The sequence below is a fragment of the Nerophis ophidion genome, linkage group LG24 (genome assembly GCF_033978795.1).
Source record: "Nerophis ophidion isolate RoL-2023_Sa linkage group LG24, RoL_Noph_v1.0, whole genome shotgun sequence".
NCBI classification, from domain to species: Eukaryota; Metazoa; Chordata; class Actinopteri; order Syngnathiformes; family Syngnathidae; genus Nerophis; species Nerophis ophidion.
This window is the reverse complement of record NC_084634.1, coordinates 32627347-32649735: the sequence shown is the minus strand read 5'-3', so window position 1 is coordinate 32649735 and position 22389 is coordinate 32627347. Positions and strand designations below refer to the sequence as shown.

The 22389-nt window shown below is 38.3% G+C and overlaps 1 protein-coding gene across 2 annotated transcripts in view; it reads right to left on the bottom strand.

The window, feature by feature from the left end:
• The window catches only part of LOC133542404 (serine/threonine-protein phosphatase 4 regulatory subunit 3), a 50282-nt gene that overhangs the window by 5739 nt on the left and 22154 nt on the right, over positions 1 to 22389 (bottom strand). The window contains exons 5-14 of one of the 2 annotated variants that reach the window (XM_061886487.1): positions 17660 to 17737; positions 17462 to 17578; positions 14049 to 14165; positions 6576 to 6707; positions 6301 to 6403; positions 6054 to 6212; positions 5803 to 5972; positions 4450 to 4592; positions 2384 to 2568; positions 1876 to 2087 (exon numbers count right to left, since the gene is read on the bottom strand). In XM_061886487.1, the coding sequence (XP_061742471.1) occupies positions 1876 to 2087; positions 2384 to 2568; positions 4450 to 4592; positions 5803 to 5972; positions 6054 to 6212; positions 6301 to 6403; positions 6576 to 6707; positions 14049 to 14165; positions 17462 to 17578; positions 17660 to 17737 (1416 nt within the window). The remainder of the gene's footprint in view (positions 1 to 1875; positions 2088 to 2383; positions 2569 to 4449; positions 4593 to 5802; positions 5973 to 6053; positions 6213 to 6300; positions 6404 to 6575; positions 6708 to 14048; positions 14166 to 17461; positions 17579 to 17659; positions 17738 to 22389) is intronic. The other variant, XM_061886488.1, reaches the window with a different exon arrangement.

Below are 22389 nucleotides of genomic sequence, written 5' to 3'. Positions count from 1 at the left end.
TTGCTCTTCTGCTTGTAAAACCATGCCCGGGAGCAGGTACTTTTCAAACAGACTATAGTACCGTTTTTGATTCATTAGTACCGCGATACTATACAACCCTACTACAAACCTCATTTCCATATGAGTTGAGAAATTGTGTTACATGTAAATATAAACGGAATACAATGATTTGCAAAAAAAAAAAAAATGTTTATCAGTTTTAACATCAAATATGTTGTGTTTGTAGCATTGTAGCATATTCAACTGAATATGGGTTGAAAAGGATTTGCAAATCATTGTATTCCGTTTATTGTTACATCGAACACAATTTCCCAATTCATATGGAAACGGGGTTTGTACATACATGTATTTTTATGTGCAAAGCATTATGCAGGGGACATCCACTGTTTCAAGCAAATATTAAAAATAAACATGTCTTTAAAGTTATAATGTAAACATCCGGTGTAAAACAATAACGCTCACTTTAGTGTCTTTCAGCTTTTACTTTCTAAGAAGCAGTGTCCTCCACAGTGGACACGTTTAAAACAGTTTGGAAAATACCGTTTCTCCGAAAAGTCAACTAACAACTTTACTTTTAATAATGTAAATATCTCACAAAGTGATGTTTGGCTTTGCTGGCTACAAATATATTTTCTGGGTGACAGTTTATGAGGAGGCGACTTGTCAAGGTTGTATACTGCTTTTCGCTTGAGTGTACCTGGACACAAACGATGAAAAAATAGATTGATGGATTGACGATTCATCAAGTAGTTCTTCAGTTTCCTCATATTTCTAGAGTTGGACATTTTTTTGGGGTGATGACCTCCGTGCTGTGCCACGTGACCGGCTGGCTCTGTGTCGCCTTGAAAACGCTCAAGGCGAAAGTATTGCTTTGAAGAAAGCAGACTGTCTTACCTCTGTCAAAGACGTTATGTTTTTCGCCTCTGTCTGTTAGCAAAATAACTCAAATATTTATTGGAAATATTTTAATGACATTTTTCAGGAAAAGTCAAAAAATAATTCCTCTCATCGACCATGAACACACTTCACTTCCTGCTTTTGAAGGCTTTCCACACCCCCATCTTCACTAAAATAGGGACATTGTCAAGGCTCTAACTCAAAAATCATATTAAAAATGTTTCTAACGGAAGAATTTGCTTAACTATACAAACTTTACGAACCCTATTCAAGAACCAACTAAGTTAGTAAATCAAGGTTCCCCTGTATTAAAAATCAACAATTATTACACAACTCAGCAGCACGCATTCTGCCAAGGACCAGAGGTTGGAGATATATTGCACCATTTTTAAATGCCTTAATGGCCTTGTACTTTCTTATCTATCTGACCTGTTTTTGAGATATCAACTCTCACAGATCCGAAGGTCCTCTGGAACCAGCCCTTTATCTTTATCAATACCAAAAGAAAGACACACGGTGAGCCGGCATTCAGCTACAACAGACCCCACCTGTGGAACAGCCTGCTGAAGAGCCTAAGGACTGATACTAGGAAAAAATAAATAAAATAAAACAATAAAAGGCCAACCTTTTTAATCAGGCTTTGTTCTAATCATTTTAAACTCTTAGGTTCTTGACTTTTATTCTTTTATTTTTTATTTCATTAATTGCAAAACTCATTATTAATACTACTGTTATGTTTGTTTTATTTTTTATATCTTAAATTTATATACATTTTAAAATATATTTTATATTATTTTATCTTAGAATACAACATATAGAATTGTAGTTATTCTACAATGGCTTTTTTGTTCAACCCTCAATGCAGTGCAATGTTTGATATTGTCAATACTGCTGAGTGTGGATGCGTGCAGGTATGTTTTATTCTTATTCTTTTTGTGTGAAATAAAATAAATAGTTTGAAAATAGAGTTTGACCTACCTTTGTGGTTACTGCTGGGGTAGGAGGTGAGTTCCGTGTCGCTGAGACAGGAGGCTCAGGTGAACCGGGAGAACCGGGATTCAAGGAGGTGGATGAAGGAGGACTTGACAGACTAGTTTTGGTGGAGCCAGAAAAGGAGAGCTTGAAGCTGGGGTTCTGCCTGCCTGACAAGCTTGACTTGCCCAGAACGTCCTTGTCGTCTGTGTCTTTCACTACAGGCACAGAAAGACAAATGATGCTTCTTAGGAAATCCTTCACAGCTTACAAGACCTTTTAGGACGGTATCCAAAATTCCAAATGTCAAGCATAGAGTCCATTAAACACTCTTTTCGTACGATACATATTCTCAAGGGCAGTGTACACTTTTGTATTTCCTGGTCAGCCTGTTCATCATTTTAAGCATTACTGCCACCGAGCTAGAGGCTTGTGTATTGTTTAAGCATGAATGAAGACGCCAATACTGGAAGTCTCACTGCCTTTAAAAAAAGTAAAAAAAAATATAACTTACATTTCTTTCTCTCCATGAACTTGCTTATAGGTTCCATGAGGTCTTCCTCATTCTTCGCCTTGTCAGATACCACAGCCTCGCCATCTTCAATGTCTTCTTCGTCCGTGTTGAACCACATCTCCTCTTCGTCCTCCAGTGTCCGTGCGTCCCGACGGAAGCGGTGGTTTCTCAGGATGGAGCGCATGCTAATGAATGATGATAATAACAAAACACCCATTGTAGATGGTTTGTAACAGTATCGTGGAGGTATTTATTGAACTAATTAACAACAAGCTTTGTTAAGAGATTCGTAATGTCTTATTTCAATACTGAATGGGTGTGAGTAGAGCGAGGCAACATGGGAAAACAGATCACAATACTTTTTCATATCAGTCAACATCAATATGGCTAAATGCTGCCCAATGCACTCAACAGTGTGGAGGGAATTTGGCTATGGCTAATATGGCCAAAAATCTACAGTACAGACCAAACGTTTAGACACACCTTCTCATTCAATGGGTTTTCTTTACTTTCATTACTATTTAGATTGTAGATTGTCACTGAAGGCATCGAAACTATGACACCTGTGAAGTAAAAACCATTTCAGGTGACTGCCTCTTGAAGTTCATTGAGAGAATGCCAGGAGTGTGCAAAGAAGTAATCATAGCAAAGGGGGGCTATTTTAAAGAAACTGGAATATAAAACATGTATTCAGTTATTTCACCTTTTTTTGTTAAGTACATAACTCCACATGTGTTCATTCATAGTTTTGATGCATTCAGTGATCATCTACAATGTAAATAGTCATGAAAATAAAGAAAACAGATTGAATAAGAGGGTGTGTCCAAACTTTTGGCCTGTGGTGTATGTTGGAGAAAACATCTGGAAATGACACGATTTCTCCATAAATCGTACGATAGATAGATGAACGTTAGGCTTGGAAAAATCAGCATCGTCTACACTAAAAACAACACAACATTTATACCATAAACACACTTCTGACATTTTTTTAAGTTTATTAAATGTCAGTTTATTAAGTTTATTTTTCGCTTTGCATAGTAGAGTTTTAACTTTCACCTACAGATGTAGTGACAAACTGTAGTTACTGACTGTGTTTTCTGAAGTGTTCCTGAGACCATGTGGTGATATCCTTTACAAACTGATGTCGCTTTTTGATGCAGTACCGCCTGAGGGATCGAAGGTCACAGACATTGCCGCTTACGTGCAGTGATTTCTGCAGATTTTCTGAACCTTTTGATGACATTGCAGACCATAGATGGTGAAATCCCTAAATTCCTTGCAATAGCTCGTTGAGAAGTGTTGTTCTGAAACTGTTGGACAACATGCTCAAGCATTTGTTGACAATTTGGTAACCCTTGCCCCATCCTTGATTGTGAATAACTGAGCATTTCATGGAAGCTGTTTTTATACCCAATCATGGCACCCACCTGTTCCTGATTAGCATGTTCACCTGTGGGATGTTCCAAATAAGTGGTTGAGGAGCATTCCTCAACTTTCTCAGGTTTTTTTGCCACTTGTGGCAGCTTTTGTGAAACATGCTGCAGGCCTCAAATTCTAAATGAGTTAATATTTGCAAAAAATAACGTTTATCAGTTCAAACGCTAGGTATCTTGTCTTTCACAGTGTATTCAATTGAATATAGGCTGAAAATGATTTGCAAATCATTGAATTCTGTTTATATTTCCGATTTACACAACATGCCAACTTCACTAGTTTGGGGTTTTGAAACTTTGTGTTTATGAGTCATCATTAGTAGGTTAGTCTTGTTTTTTTTTAGAATGTGGAATAATTATTGCTACCAAAATTGTATCTTATCATTATTATTATAAAGAAAAGTTATTTAGCAATATTTATAAATATTGTTTATTCGCCCAGCCCTTATTGCATGGTAGTCAAACACTATAAAAGTAAATTGTTCTGAAAATATTGTATTTAATAAAATGCAACAGCCTCAGCAATCTGGTTGACATTTTTTCCATCCCTATTACAGTAAATATACCGTACGTGACACAAAGATGCTAACTGGAAGCCGTACTACACCATATCGTGTACTAGGAATAACTCACCTGTCCAGTTTAGGGTTATCTTGCCTCTCACGCTGCTGTTCATATCGCAGCTTGAGGCCCTTGAAAGTCTGGACATAGTCCACATCTTCCAGAGCCTTCCAGTAATTCTCTATTATATGAGCAGTGAGAGATTTTACATCCTCCTAGGGAAAATGGAGAGACAAGAGGGGAGGGCAGGGAAGGTTGGAAAGGGAGGAAGACACAAAGTTTGGAGTGCAGGATAATGATGTGCATAAGGAGGTATGTGTGTGTGTGTGTGTGGGGGGGGGGGGGGGGGGGATAAGTAAGAAACACAAGGACAGGGAGGGAAGAACACCAAAATCATTAATATGCATCAATGAAAGTGTGTTTGCATTGCATTTAAGTAATCAGTCTTCATTTAGGTGTACAGCTTGTTAGGCATGTGATAGTACTGGTGGTCCTCTGGTTACAAATGACTGTGATGGAATTTGAGTTAAGGTTCTCACAGACTCGAACGTACACAGGATGGGTGTGGCTTTGGGATTACTTGCTACCTATTGGCAGCTCCGAACAAAGTGTTGAATGCTGCCAGTCAGAGATTGAGCACATCAAATGTCTGAAAATGTCTCAAAAGTGAGTAGTGGAAAACATTTAATTCATCATTGGCCTGAAGTTGGTTTTATAATATGCTGTAGTAGCAAAATGCAGACTGGTGGATTGAGGATTTGTGGGTCTACGTAAAAAATACATGCCTATCAGGGTCTTGTGAGACACCAGTGCGCAGAGCAGATTCAGCATGGCAGTAAATTTGAGCTTTGCAGGATTCGCAGACTCCACGTGAACTACATTATGGCCAACCTTAGGCCCTTTTCCACCGCAATAACTTTTACAGATAGTTTACAATGTGTTTCCACCAAAAACTACCTGGGTCTACTTTTTGCCAGCGAGGTATTGGGGGCAGGCTGTGCTGTCGAACGCTGATTGGTTAAACAAAGTTGGGGGCGTTCCTAAAACTTATTTTTTGAACACAGAACCGCCATTTTGAGAACTCAAGACAACTTATTAATTTCTTATTTCTTGTGTATTTCAGTTACAACAAACCTTCTGTGCAGGTTGTGCTGAAAATAACAAGCAGCGTAATGTCTGTTTATAGCGAGTATTGATAATTTCAACACTCGGTTGTGTAGTGGAATCTTTGCGATGAAATGATCACTGTGATTTTAATCACGATTAGTAGTAAAACCGGTTAGTGGTTACATCCCTAATGGTATATAAACATTACATAAAGGGCTATAGCTGTGAACAAAAGCTTTGCAGGTGAGTTTCGTTGTGACCTTTTGGTTTTCTCACACCAAGAAATACAAAAGATAACAGATATAGAAAAATACTCACCACACGGACATACTCAAACATCTCAATGATGGCCGAGTTCATGAGATTGTAGCGCGAGCCATTTTTGAGAAAAGCCTTAACGACAGGCTCAAATAGAAAGTTTCTCATAATGTAGCGGTTGTAGAACTCGTCCTTCAAGCCGATAATTCTCCGCATGAAGCGCAGGGCACCTGGTGACACAGGAACCGAATTTGAGAACAAGAAAAGGCCAACTACATTGGAGTGTTATGTTGTCGGAGCTCAAAACTCACATAGTGCCAGAAAAGCATGCTGAGAGGCAGTGAGTACCAGTACCCTCCTGAGAATATCCTTGTTGATGATGTAGTTCTTGATGTGATAGGTGTGATGCTCGACACAGAATGTCAGCAGTTCCAAAATGAGGGCTAATAACTGTGAGGTCTGGAAATCATCTAAGGGAAGGGAGAATGAGTTTGTTTAGCTGTTGATTTAACACAAATACATATCTGACCTGCCCACACTCCTCCAGACATGCAATACCTTTGCTGGGCTTTTCCTCTGTGGTGTTGGCCAGTAGTGGAGCTGACAGGACATGCATACAGTGTTTGTAAAAGAAACTGAGGAACTCAGTCTTTTCTGTTTTCTGGAAAGAGAATAAGACGATGTGATGTAACCAACAGTCACTAAGTGAGTATAATGAGACAACAACCCCAGAAGACATGTAATTTTCAGTCTGGAGTTACGACGCAAGACTCAAACAAAATACACAGAAATGTGTGCCAAACCAAATGCGGTTGTGTAGCATGCAAACTCACATTTGCGGTAGCAAGCATGTTTTCTGGGTCCACCAGAGTTCGGAGCAAACCCATCAGTTGCACCGCCCCCCCTAACTCTGGGTCTGTGTCACAGATCATGTGTTCTATGATGAGGTTGATCAGAAGGATGTCCTAAAAGGCCAAAACATTGATTTTTAAATTAGTTGTGTCATCATTTCATACAGTGGGACCTCCGTTTCTGCTCCAAAAAGTATGACAAAGGCTGAATCATATTAAAACAATTAATCTGTTTTAGACTATTTTTGGGGGGAAATTTTGCTTATCATTCACAATCATTATGAAAGACAAGAACACACTGAATTACCATGAATTACCATGAATTGATTAACGTGGACCCCAACTTAAACAAGTTGAAAAACGTATTCGGGTGTTACCATTTAGTGGTCAATTGTACAGAATATTTACTGAACTGTGCAATCTACTAATAAAAGTTTTAATCAATCAATCAATCAAACACGTCTTTTTTTAGGAATTTAAAGATGATAAAAAACACTTGGAAGATGCGGCTAATAAGAATCACAGTCTAACTTCAAAACCCTCCCATCAATGTTTTGTATATAAAATGTAGTAACAGTATATAACAATATGTATTATGTTTAATATTGAAGCTATTTTGACCATTATAATCAATAACTGGCTTCTTCTGTGCAATGATTTCCGTTTCCATAGCAGCGCACATCAGACTTCCAGCAACAACCGTGTATTCCTACTTCCGGATACAAAACGCTTGTCTGTGTTCCAAACATGGCAGATTTTGGAACAATCAACAAGGACAAATGAGGATTTAGAACCTTATCTTTTTGATGCTGAATGAATGGAGGATGAACTGCTGATTCTAGAAGCCATCACGAACAAAAGGGTTAAACATTTGAGCAGACGAAAGTCGATAGTGAGCTAAAAGCTACTTGAAGCTGCAAATGTGGAATTTAGAGACAAGCTATTTCAACATAAATGGCATGCTTACCCTAAACTAAATAGAAAAAAACGTTCCCGGCCAGCCGGACCAATAAGACAAGTGTACATTGAGTTAGTCACTTTAAATTAATCATGATACACATAGCACGTCATGCGTGCTATTAAAACAGTGCATATGCTGTCTGGCTGGCCGTGTACAAACAAAACAAGAAATGAGGGCTACAGCTACTGTAAAATGATTGTTCATGTTTTTCAGTCTGTACAAATTGGTGTCTTGTTGCAGTGTTGTGCATTACAAACTGAAACGTGTTTTGTCTTGTCCTAGAACAGGGGTCGGCAACCCGCGGCTCCGGAGGCCGCATGCGGCTCTCTAGCGCCGCCCTAATGGCTCTCTGGAGCTTTTTCAAAAATATATGAAAATGGAAATGATGAGGGGAAAAAACATATTTTTTGTTTTAATTTGGTTTCTATAAGAGGACTGACATGACATAAACCTCCGTAATTGCTATAAAGCGCACTGTTAATATTAAACATGCTTCACTGATTCGAGTATTTGGCGAGCGCCGTTTTGTCGTACTAATTTTGGCGGTCCTCAAACTCACCTTAGTTTGTTTACATGCATAACTTTTTCCGACTTTCTAGGACGTTTTTTATGCCACTTCTTTTTCTGTCTCATTTTGTCCGCCAAACTTAAAACTTAAAAATTTTGTTGAAGTTATTGACTTGTGTGGAGTGTGCTAATCAGACATATTTGGTCACTGCATGACTGCAAGCTAATCAATGCTAACATGCTATTTAGGCTAGCTTTATGTACCTATTGCATCATTATGCCTCATTTATTGGTATATTTGAGCTCATTTAGTTTCCTTTAAGTCCTCATAATTCAATGTATATCTCATGACACACTATCCGTATGTAATATGGATTTTAACTTTTTGCGGCTCCAGACAGATTTGTTTTTGGATTTTTGGTCCAATATGGCTCTTTCAACATTTTGGGTTGCCGACCCCTGTCCTACAAGCTAGCTTATCTCTTGCCGTAGTTAGCTTTTACGGCTAATACCGAAGTCCACCGATGTGTTACTACAATTAAAAAAAAAAAAAAAAGAGTTCCTCAGTGTCCGCTCTTACAATAACAATGTCGCTACAGTTTGGTTATTGTACAGGTTACGGAACGTAAATTAAGTATTTGTGACAGTTTTTCAATGCATTTTTAAAGTGATTTAGAGGTAGAATTAATTGCATTGTGAGCCACCAAGAATGAGCCTAGAATGCAAAAAAAACAAAAAAACATTTTGTCTTGTCTTTCATAATGATTGTAAACGAAAAAGGGAAGTTCCCTTCAACAATACTAAACGGTAGAGCTATCTTTGAATAATGATTTTTAGAGTCAAATCTGATTTATTAGGTTTTTTGCCCATTGTTAATAGATCTATAGCATCATTTGTTTTTTTTAAGCAATTGTGAAGTGTGTAGTACTGTTCACCTGTCACCAGGTGTCAGAAATTATACAATGTGAGTCTCAAAAATCAAAAAACAACAACAACAAAAAGTCTATGAAATAATTACAATCTTTCATTAGAGAACAAAAAATGGGTCTCATTTTCACCTCAAAGAAAAAGTCTCAAACAAATAAACATGATAGAGATTGGATGGTTTTGTGAGGTCCTTTAGTAAGGTCAGCATCATATCTCACGCAGTGCCGAAAATATATTCAAACTTGTCTATCTAGGAAGTAAGTCCGAACTAGCTTTCCAGAAGTGAACCTGCGGAAAGATCGTTAAAGTTGCCAGAGAGAAGCAAAAAGTGAGGCTTCCTGCCCGAGCTGAGGCGCCGTGTCCAACTTCCGACTCTGTCCCGATAAAGGTGTGCGCTGGCACGGCAAGCTCCGTGTCTGACGTTGACGTGTCCAGACGTGCACCACCTCCCTCATCTAGGAACATGTTCCCAACACATCTGCTCTACGCAGAGGTACTCAAGGGGGTTTAATGACTGCTGATTCAACTGCGAGGTTGATAGTCGAATCCCACTCAGAGTAGAACCACTAAAACGTTGACTAGTCTATGGCAACCCTGGTATAAAGTAGAACTGGGCGATATGGACGAAAAAGTGTATCTTGATATATTTTTAATTAAACTCGATATTCGATATATATTCCGGTGAAAGTATAAATATAACGATATTCATTTTGAGCGAAAATCAGTGAAATTGAAGTGAATGACAACTGTACTGTAAACGGTCAGTGGCACTTTTATTAACCCAGTTAGTCAAGATGGGTATTAACAGCACAGAAAAAAAAACGGAATTACATAACACAAATAAAATGGGAAAAATAGTTGTTCTATGTGAAATAAGCAACATAACTGTGCAAATAATACAACATGCATCAAACTCAAAAAATATATTTGCAGGGAGTCCCTTTTTAATTCCCAGTCGACGATGTAATGGACTGTAACACATGGTTCAGGTCAGCAGCAAGTACGTGACTTGACTTTTTTGGCAGCATTTCTGGTAACTCGAGAACAGTTTTGATTTGGGCTTACATGGTAAACAACTCAAATTAATGTTTTATCCAGATGCATACATTTGTCCATATGTAGCAAAGTAGACGCACTGTTGGTTTCCTGAACGTCGTCCACATCGCTAAAATAAAAATCTAAAGAAGAGAATCCCATGGCCATCTTCCACTAGTTTGTTTAATATATAAATCGCCCGCTTGAATTTTCCTTCTTCTCTTCTACGACACTCTCTTCATTTGGGATGCCTGTTGTGATTTCCCTTCCTGATTCCATGACTCGCCCTATCTTGCCTCTTATTGGCCTGTCACTAATGTTTTGACCTAATTTCAACCAATCGTGACTCATCATTGTAAACAACCAACCAATCATGGATGTTCTTGTATTGCTCTTGTATGTGCAAGCACGTTTTGGAAGGAGGAAGGTGAGGGGTTTGGTAGCCCATAAAGTGTTGAGAGGGAGTGAGATGCGGGGGAGAACAAGGAACACAACTAATAAGCAGTGTTTGGTCATTTTAACGAGAAATAAATATCGATATTTTCTTTTTTCATAACTTGTTTAAAAATATATAATTATATCTTACAAACTCGATAGATCGCTCAGCCCTAGTATACAGTACACAAAAACTGGTGCACATTTTTTGCGCGAATGTTTGTGAAAAACCTATTCTCTAAAAAATGGGGTGTACAAAACTGTAGGTAGCACTGTGTTTAATTATCAGCTGTTTTTTATTGCAACATTGAACACCACTGATGTTTAATTAAGGCAGTCTTCACATAGTAGGGCAGGCCACGCCGGTGACAATTGTTTTTTTTTGCCGTAACAAAATACAAACCCCGTTTCCATATGAGTTGGGAAATTGTGTTAGATGTAAATATAAACGGAATACAATGATTTGCTAATCATTTTCAACCCATATTCAATTGAATGCACTTCAAAGACAAGATATTTGATGTTCAAACTCATAAACTTTATTTTGTTTTGCAAATAATAACTTAAAATTTCATGGCTGCAACACGTGCCAAAGTAGTTGGGAAAGGGCATGTTCACCACTGTGTTACATCACCTTATCTTTTAACGACACGCAATAAACGTTTGGGAACTGAGGAAACTAATTGTTGAAGCTTTGAAAGTGGAATTTTTCCCATTCTTGTTTTATGTAGAGCTTCAGTCGTTCAACAGTCCGGGATCTCCGCTGTGGTATTTTACGCTTCATAATGCGTCACACATTTTCGATGGGAGACAGGTCTGGACTGCAGGCGGAAAGTACCCGCACTCTTTTTTTTCCCGAAACCACGCTGTTGTAACACTTGTCTTGCTGAAAACAAGCAGGGGCATCCATGATAACGTTGCTTGGATGACAACATATGTTGCTCAAAAACCTGTATTTACCTTTCAGCATTAATGGTACCTTTCAGCATTAATGGTGCCTTTCAGCATTAATGGTGCCTTTCAGCATTAATGGAGCCTTCACAGATGTGTAAGTTACCCATGCCTTGGGCACTAATACACCCCCATACCATCACAGATGCTGGCTTTTGAACTTTGCGCCTATAACAATCCGAATGGTTATTTTCCTCTTTGTTCTGGAGGACACCACGTCCTCTGTTTCCAAATATAATTTGAAATCTGAACTCGTCAGACCACAGAACACCTTTCCACTTTGCATTAGTCCATCTTAGGGGAGCTCGGGCCCAGCCAAGCCAGCGCCGTTTCAGGATATTGTTGATAAATGGGTTTAACTTGGCATAGTAGAGTTTTAACTTGCACTTACAGATGTAGCGACCAATTGTAGTTACTGCCAGTGGTTTTATGAAGTGTTACTGAGTCCATGTGGTGATATCCTTTACACACTGATGTCGGTTTTTGATGCAGTACCACCTGAGGGATCAAAAGTCCGTAATATCATCGCTTACGTGCAGTGATTTCTCCAGATTCTCTGAACTTTTTGATGATTTTACGGACTGTAGATGGTAAAATCCCTAAATCCCTTGCAATAGCTCGTTGAGAAATGTTCTAAACCTGTTCGACTATTAGCTTACAAAGTGGTGACCCTAGCCCCTTCCTTGTGCTTGCTGCTTTTATACCCAATCATGGTACCCAACTATAAATAAATAAATGATAAACGGGTTGTACTTGTATAGCGCTTTTCTACCTTCAAGGTACTCAAAGCGCTTTGACACTACTTCTACATTTACCCATTCACACACACATTCACACACTGATGGAGGGAGCTGCCATGCAAGGCGCCAACCAGCACCCATCAGGAGCAAGGGTGAAGTGTCTTGCTCAGGACAAAACAGACGTGACGAGGTTGTTGCTAGGTGGGATTTGAACCAGGGACCCTCAGGTTGCGCACGGCCACTGCGCCAACTAGCCTGCGGGATGTTCTACATAAGTGTTTGATGAGCATTCCTCAACTTTATCAGTATTTATTGCCACCTTTCCCAACTTCTTTGTCATGTGTTGCTGGCATCAAATTCTAAAGTTAATGATTATTTGCAAAAAAAAAATGTTTATCAGTTTGAACATCAAATATGTTGTCTTTGTAGCATATTCAACTGAATATGGGTTTTTGATTGATTGATTGATATATTTTTATTTCAAATATGCAAAAAAAACAAAAAAAACAAACAAGAGCAAGCATGATCCAATACAGTGCTATAGCCTTAACGGCTATTATAACAAAATGAAAACAATGAAGAATAAAAAAAACAAATGAGCATTCGACTTTTTTTTTTTTGAATATGGGTTGAAAATGATTTGCAAATCATTGTATTGCGTTTATATTTACATCTAACACAATTTCCCAACTCATATGGAAACGGCGTTTGTATGATGAAGCGTAAGAAGCACTTGGCTTCACTGTAACCACAATGGGAGACGATGAAAGACTGGTGGGTTGTTTCCTTTAAAGTTAATAAGCTTACAATGTTATGCAGAGGTATAGTTAACAACAATATAAACTAGACCTGGGCAAATTAAGGCACAAAGGGTCACATGCAGCCCATCAAGCTTTTCAATCTAGCCCACTAAAGATTCCCAATTTTTTTTTTTAGATCTTTAAAATGGAAAATGTAGCTGCCATTATAATGTACAGTGATGTTTTCTAATGACCGTAAGTCTTGAACTATGTTAAGTATTTCAATGGTTGGAATCTGCACTTTGTCATGATATACTAGTTACTATGGTAATCTAATTAGTTACTATGGTAATCTAATTCACAGCAGCTCAGAAGAGGCAACTTGCTGTGTGGGTGGGGAGCGTTTCCACAGAGTGTTTTCAGAGCGGCCAGACTGAAATGCGGGTACTTTCTTTACTTTAAAAAACTGTGGTGCCGTTTTGGCATTTACAGTACGAAAAATCTACAGTTGTTCATTTGCAGTGAAAAAAAATACAGGCAGCTCAGGTGCCAACATCTTACTGTAAAATTGCAGTTTTTTTTTATTTATAGTAAAAAAAAAAAAATACAGTAAAATTCTAGCAACTGAGCTGTCTTTTTCAAACATAAAAAGCAGTAATGTTTTTCCATTTACAAATTTACCATATTTTTATCAAATTGAATTTTTTTTTAAATCTATTAATAAAACGCGTTAACAAATTGTGTAATAACACTGATAAAAGCGGCCCTATTGGGCCAAACATAACTGCAATGTGGCCCTCAATGAAAACGACCTTGGCACCTCTACACTACAACATTTCAATTCATGTTTATTTATTTTTAAAAGAACGCCATTTATGCGACTGATAGTTGACGAAATCTAACGAATCAGACTCGACGAAGAGAATCCTTCGTCAATGACAGTCCTACACATCACAAAAGATGTTAGGTTATTTTTACACTTGCAGTGTTAAAATGAAACTAAAAATGTTTCTAAAAGTTTTACAATGACAACAATTTGACCATGTAACGGTGGGAAAAAAAGTGGAGGGACAGAATCTTGGAGGTTCCACTGTAGTTTGAACAATTACATATAACTGCACATAGAACTGACAGGAAGTTGCATTCTCTAAGTACTCACGTCGTCATTTTGCTGAGGCTCCTGCATGACAAACTCTCGTACCATGGAAGGGTTGTACTCCACCAGATAAGAGAAGATATCTGTGGCAGCCCCGCGCACTTGGACATCATCCATTCCCTGTTTCACAAGAAGAGGGTCGTTTTAAATAAATTAGGAATTGTTAAAGAGGAACTGCACTTTTATTTGGATTTTTTCCTATTGATCACAAATATGACATTAACACGTCTTTTTTTTTTTTAAATAAGATTCTACAGAAGATTAAAATGCTTGCAAAATGCGGCTATTGGGAGTCACTGTTGTAGAGTTTAAAACTCTCCATCAACATTGTATATACACATTCAGCAAGTGTACGTAAAATAGTAACAGACACGATCGTAACAATATGTAACATGTATAATGTTTACCATATTTTGGTCATTTTGAGCATCAATGGAGCTCATTTACTCAGCGCATTTATTTCTGTTCCCATAGCAACACACTTCCGTTGCAAGCGTGTGTTTCCGAAAGTACGAACACTCATATGTTCATATTTTCAAAAACAAACGCTTGTGTGTTCTAATCACGGCAGATTTGGTAATAGACGACGAATACGGCTATTTTTGAACAAATGAGGATTTACTCTTTTTGAACTTGAGTATACTGAGGATGAACTGCTGGTTATAGAAGTGAGCACTAAGAGAGTGCGAAAAATTGGTGTAGACGGAAGCCGAAAGAATGAGTAACATAATGCTGCAAATGTGGAACTTTAAATAAATGGCGTGCTTACCTAAAATTCAACTGGTAAAAAACATCAGCTTGACCAAGCAGTCCATCGAGTGAGTCACTATAATATCGATCATTATATATGCAACACGTCATGTCTGTAAATACAGTTACATACACTGTCGAGCTAATTGTGTACCAACAAAACATTAGATGTGGGCTACCACTTTACAGATACTGCAATGTGATTGTTTATTTCAAAATTCAAAAGCCATTCTGCTGCTGACAGAGGAGTTAATTTAACTACAGCTAAAAAAGTAGCATTCTGTCACAAGGCAATGTGTTTTGCTATGCTAGATACAAGGGTTGTAAGATGTACCGGTAATACTAATGAATCATATTCGATACTATATCGCCTCTAAAAAGTATCGGTCATCCACACCCCCGGTCTCCTGTCATTAGATTGCTGGTTTTGCGAGCAGATGAGCATGTTCGGCAGCGCACAATCACAGAGTACTTACAAGTAGACACAGTGTGTAGACAGAAAAGGGAGAAAGGACATATTTTGAAGTGAAGTTATAACACTGAAACACTCTCAGGAAGAGGTGCTTTAAGACATGGCTAGCTAGCTAGCGGCTAAAATCAAGCCGCAGTCGGCAGTGTTTTAGCTACTTCTAAATCACTAATCCTCGCCTCTGTGGCAACAAATAAAGTAAGTTTCTCACAAGTATCATCCCTGCAGGACGAGGAATAGCTAAACATGCTTCACTGCACAACGTCGCTCACCGGCGTCACAATGTGAACCAACGCCATGGGTGGATCTACACCTGACATCTACTGTAATGATACCAAGTACAGGAGCGTAACTAGTCGATACTATGATAACATATTTTTTTTTTTTAGCATAACAAAATACATATATATATATTTATAATTCATATCATGTTTATACACTCAAGAAATACTTCCCTGGACACATGAGGACTTTGAAATTGACCAATGTATGATCCTGTAACGACTTGGTATCGGATTGATACCCGAATTTTTGGTATCATCCAAAACTAATGTAAAGTATCCAAACAGAAAAATAAGTGATTATTAAATTTTAACAGAAGTGTAGATAGAACATGTTTGAAATGGAAAATAACCCGATATTAACAGTAAATGAACTAGTACAAATAATGATCCATTTTTACAGCTTGTCCTTTATAATGTTGACAAAATAATAGAATGCAAAATGACAATATGTTACTGCATTCGTCAGCAGCTAAATTAGGAGCCTGTTAGCTTACTAATAAAAGAAAAGGTGACTTGTATGTTCACTAGAAAAGTTGACTTGTATGTTCACTATTTCAATTAAGGACAACATTGCAATAAGAAACAAATGTTTAATGCACTGCAAGATTTTTTGTTAAAATAAAGCAAATAATGCCATTTTTTGTGGTAGTTTTATTTTGAAAAGTATTGTAAAGTACCGAGAAGTGTCAAAAATGTTTTGGATAACAGCACCAAAATATTGATATCGAAACAACACTACTAGATACAGTTCCTGACTGTTGGCTCTTACAATAACAACAGCTTTGTTGTTATACAGGTTACAGAACGTAAATTAAGTATCGTTGGCAGTTGTTGGATGCAATTTCAAAGTAATTTTGGGGCAGAATGAATTGCTCTAATTGCTGGCCAGTCATTACGATCACTACAAATTAGAATGCTAAAATAACAAAAAACTTTTGGCTTCTTGTCTCATAAAGATTGTAAATGATAGGTAAAATTCCAAAAAAGTGCAGTTCCCCTTTAAATCAAGACAAAAAAACTAACAATATGCCTCTTGGCATTTAGGATGTAAAGCACATTACACAATCTAATTTCTTTTTGTTTAACCTTTGTCTTGTGTTAGGGTCGGCACCGACCCGTTTTAGTTTTTAAATGCATAAAAGAACCACATACATTTATTTTTATGCATCAAGGCTTTTTGACTTTGTCAGGAACCTCTATTTCAACAAAATAAAACTTGTTTTTTTTGTTTCACTAAATTATAAAATGCTCTGGTTGAAATTATGACCTTGGTGTTGTTAGGGTCGGTTTCGACCCAGTTATAAAAATAAGACTATAAAGCAATAAGTAGTGCCAAAACTGAACACACTGACGGCCAGCTCCTCTCCCAATCATGTGAGCTTTAGGGGATTCTCATTTTACCTTGTTATCCTGTACAAAAACAAACAAAGACGGGCATGTCCAGACATTTGAGGTCAATTCAGTATAGAGTTGTTGACTTGCAGAGTGCACACCATAGATGTTACTATAGTTAAAATTATTAAAATGAAAAAATAAATCAAACAAATTTATTCAAGAGATGTGTTCTAATACCCCTCAGTAATGGTCAGGTAACACAACAACCTTTTTTTTATTTATAGGATTCTCTTGAGGTTCGTTTTACCATTTTTTTCAATTGAAATCAAGGGGTATACTGACAAAAAAAAGGCCCAATAGCCCACACCAAAAATATTAAAACCCATATTTTCATGGATAAGGAAACCTAACGAGGTAACCAAGAGATGAGAAACAAATTGGATGATAGATAATTGTTTTTAGTGTATTTTACAGCTGATTTAAGACATGGGTCAAAACCGACCCGTTAACATAAGAGATGGTAACAGAAAGCTAACACAAGAGGAAGGTTAAAAAAATCAATAAAAGTCTCTACTCACCAATATGACCTCTAGTGCAGGTAGAATCCCCATGTTTGACAGTGTCTTGAAGAAGGCATCTCTGTTTTGAGGTTGTAATGTTTGTGAGAACGCGCAAAATTCCTTCAAGAAGTTAACCTGTAGTGGGAAAGGCATGCACATGTTCAACTTCTCACCCTTTACACGTTTGCTTTAATTGAAAGAAAACCGATGCAATACCAGTTCATGTCTTTTGTCGTCATCTGTAGCCTCGTCTGTTAGCTGTGCAAAAAGATCGGTCAGGAACTTTTCGTCGTCCTGAATCCCATAAAAAAGAAAATGTGAGCGCCATTTATCAAATAGATCTAAAATACATTAAAAAATACAAAAAACGTTAAGTTTCAGGAGAACCAATGATACAGTACAGGCCAAACGTTTGGACACACCTCCTCATTCAATGTGTTTTCATTATTTTCACGAGTATTTAGATTGTCCCTTAAGGCATCAAAACTATGAATGAACACATGTGGGTTTATTCAGTCAACAAAAAAAGGTGAAATAACTGAAAACATGGTTTTATATTCTAGTTTCTTCAAAACAGCCACCCTTTGATCTGATTACGGGTTTGCACACTCTTGGCATTCTCTTGATGAGCCTCAAGCACACCTGTGAAGTGAAAAACATTTCAGGTGACTACCTCTTGAAGCTCATGGAGAGAATGCCAATAGTGTGAAAAGCAGTAATCAGAGCAAAGGGTGGCTATTTTGAAGAAACTAGAATATAAAATATGTTTTCAGTTATTTCACCTTTTTTCTTGTTAAATACATAACTCCACATGTGTTCATTCATAGTTTTGATGCCTTCAAGGAAAATCCATCCATCTTCTTCTGCTTATTTAAGGTTGGGTGGCGGGGGCAGCAGCCTAAGCGGGGAAGCCCAGACTTCCCTCTCCCCAGCCACTTCGTCCAGCTTCTCCCGGGGGATCCCGAGGCGTTCCCAGGCCAGCCGTGAGAGATAGTCTTCCCAACGCGTCCTGGGCCTTCCCCGTGGCCTCCTACCGGTCGGACGTGCCCTAAACACCTCCCTAGGGAAGTGTTCGGGTGGCATCCAGGCTAGATGCCCAAACCACCTCATCTGGCTCCTCTCGAAGTGGAGGAGCAGCGGCTTTACTTTGAGCTCCTCCCAGATGGCAGAGCTTCTCACCCTATCTCTAAGGGAGAGCCCCGCCACCCGGCGGAGGAAACTAATTTCGGCCGCTTGTACCCGTGATCTTGTCCTTTCGGTCATGACCCAAAGCTCATGACCATAGGTGAGGATGGGAACGTAGATAGACCCGGAAATTGAGAGCTTTGCCTTCAGGCTCAGCTCCTTCTTCACCACAACAGATCGATACAGCGTCTGCATTACTGAAGACGCTGCACCGATCCGCCTGTCGATCTCACGATCCACTCTTTCCTCACTCGTGAACAAGACTCCGAGGTACTTGAACTCCTCCACTTGGGGCAAGATCTCAACCCAGACCCGGAGATGGGACTCTACCCTTTTCCGGCGAGAACCATGGACTCGGACTTAGAGGTGCTGATTCTCATCCCAGTCGCTTTACACTCGGTTGCGAACCGATCCAGTGAGAGTTGAAGATCTTGGCGAGATGAAGCCACCAGGACCACATCATCTGCAAATAGCAGAGATCTAATCCTGCAGCCACCAAACCAGATATCGGCCTCAGCGCCCTGACTGCGCCTAGAAATTCTGTCTATAAAAGTTATAAACAGAATCGGTGACAAAGGGCAGCCTTGGCGGGGTAAAACCCTCACTGGAAACGTGTCTGACTTACTGCCGGTGATGCGGACCAAGCTCTGACACTGATCATACATGGAGCGGACCGCCACAATAAGACAGTCCGTTACCCCATACTCTCTGAGCACTCCCCACAGGACTTCCCAGGATACACGGTCGAATGCCTTCTCCAAGTCCACAAAGCATATGTAGACTGGTTGGGCAAACTCCCATGCACACTCAAGGACCCTGCCGAGAGTATAGAGCTGGTCCAGTTTCACGACCAGGACGAAAACCACACTGTTCCTCCTGAATCCGAGGTTCGACTATCCGGCGTGGCCTCATCCCAGGGACAATCTACAATGTAAATAGTCATGAAAATAAAAGGCATTGAATGAGGAAACGTGTCCACACTTTTGGCCTGTACTGTATATTAAAACAACAAAAAAAGTATTGCGTCCATTTGTAATAAGGAGTTTAAAAAAACATTGTCCGATTATTTTGTCTATTTTCCTGGTAGCTTGAGTATTTTTTTCTGTCATTATCAATAATACTGTAGATTTCAAACATAGCAACAGGTACTCTAAGTAAATACTGATTTGGTCTTTTAGACAACTTCACGCTAAATGCTGAGGGAAAATTGCAGTCAACTTCTGGAAGTCCCCAAAGAGACAACAGCACACATTTCAGTATTTTACCATTTCAGCATGACTGGTTAACCAAACACTTCCAAGTCTCTATGGCAACAACCCCACATTTGCGGTGTTTGCACACAAAAGGTAACACGATCCTAAAAAAAAACAAGATTACACAGAACAAGCAACACAGTCTACTTAAAGGGGCCGTATAATGCAAAAACTAACTTGCTTACTTGCTGGTACCTGTTTTTGTGTATTGGGGATTCCCATTAGTGCCGAAAAAAACAAACAATTATGCCTTTTTCTGAACTTGCTCCAAACGAGACATTTGGAATTTGAGACTTTAGTGACGGTACTAGTCTTGGTTATGTCAGTGGATATCTCCATATCCCCAAAGTGAGTCTGCCCTTTTTCTTCAGTTGTAGTTCAAAGTTGTAGTCAACAAGTTCCCTATTTGTCCCCTGTCCTGTTGTTGTGGGGCAGACTTGCTCATACATGCTCATGCATGCTATGGAGGTTGATGTGTATCGTTATTACAGTCGGCAGTGTTATAGCCACTTCTAAATCACTAATCGTCGCCTCCATGGCGACAAATAAAGGAAGTTTCTTACAAGTATCATCCATGTAGGACGAGGAATAGATAAACATGCTTCACTACACACCGTAGGAGGATACATTAGCTCACTGGCGTTGCCGCTACCAAAAGCTCGCACGCCTGAATGTAAACAAATGCTATGGGTGGATCTACACCTAACATCCACTCTAATGCTATCAAGTACAATAGCGTATCTAGTCGGTACTACTATAATTACATTGATATTCTTTATCATCACAAAATATTTTTTCCTTTATTTAAAATGCATATTATGTTTCAAGCAGTGGTTCGATCGAACCCTAAATGTTCGGTGAGTCGGCCTCTGGGGTTCGGCGGAGGTCAAAACACACCCGACTCATCGTATGAATAAAAACTTCTCCCTATCGGCGTATTACGGATACGGCAACAGATGAAGGATTTGCAGGTGAGTAATTTGTTGTAAGTTCATGCACTGTGTTGGTTTTGTTGTCTGAATAAGGCGATGTTCATGCACGGTTCATTTTGTACACAAGTTAAAAAAAAAACATTGTCACACTTTAGTATGGGGAACATATTCACCATTAATTAGTTGCTTTCTAACATGCAAATTTGTAACATATTGGCTCTTAACTAGTCATTAAGTACTTATTAATGCCTTATTCGGCATGGCCCTATTATAACCCAAACCCTCTAACCCTGACCCTAACCAAATAACTCTGAATTAAGTCTTTGTTACTTAGAATATGTTCCCCTAGTTTCCAAAAAACTCAAAATTAAGTCTTTGTTACTTAGAATATGTTCCCCATACTAAACTGTAACCAAAAATAAATAACTTTGTCTTGAATTTGAAAAAAAAGATTAAATATTTTTCACTTTAGAAGGGTTCGGTGAATGCGCATATAAAACTGGTGGGGTTCGGTACCTCCAACAAGGTTAAGAACTACTGGTTTAAAGACTAAGTAAATATGTCCCTGGAGACTTGAGGACTTTGAATGTGACCAATGTATGAACCTGTAACTACTTGGTATCATCCAAAAGTAATGTAAAGTAAACAACAGAATATGTAGTGATTATTACATTTTAACAGAAGTGTAGATAGAACATGTTGGAAACGGAAAATAAGCAGATATTAACAGTAAATGAACAAGTGGATTATTAATCCATTTTTACAGCTTCTCCTGTATAATTTTGACAAAATAATAGAATGATATATTACACAATATGTTACTGCATACGTCAGCACATTTACTAGTAGCCTTTGTTTGCTTGCTTACTCATAAAAGACAAGTTGTCTAGTATGTTCACTATTTTATATAAGGACAAAATTGTTTTACGATTGCAATAATAAACATATGTTTACTGTAAAGCCAATAATGCCATTTTTTTGTGGTCTCCTTTATTTAGAAAAGTATTGAAAGTTATCAAAATACATGTTGGTACCGGTACCAAAATATTGGTATCAGCCATTATTGTGTGAGTGTTTGTACCATTGAGTGACCAACTTTTATCCTTTTTTGCGGAATTTTAGGATTTGTTCACTAATGTACAGCAACAATCATTGTTTAAAATGTTCATAAAAACATGCTTATTTGTCAGACCCATGTCACGTGACTTCAAACTTGACACCTTGTTTGTTGGCTGGTTCTGAGACGGGATCGACTGCTTTAGTCTGAATTTACCGGAACTGGGTCTTGAGTGAACTGTTTTGCACTGAGTTTTTCAGCACGGAATTTTTTACAACTAATTTTTAAGCAAGCATTTCACTTTTTAAAAATTGTCAGCATAATTTTATGTCAAAACCATTCAGCTCACAAACTTCAAACGCAATATAACCAGTAAAAAATTCAGTGTCAACAAAAAGCTTTCATAAAAGACAATTTAACCTCCATATATGCGAAAATCTTCCGTTGTTGTCATTTCTACTTAAAAAAATAGCTTCGAGTTCTATGGAAGCGCAAAATAATATAACATGGCTGATGGGG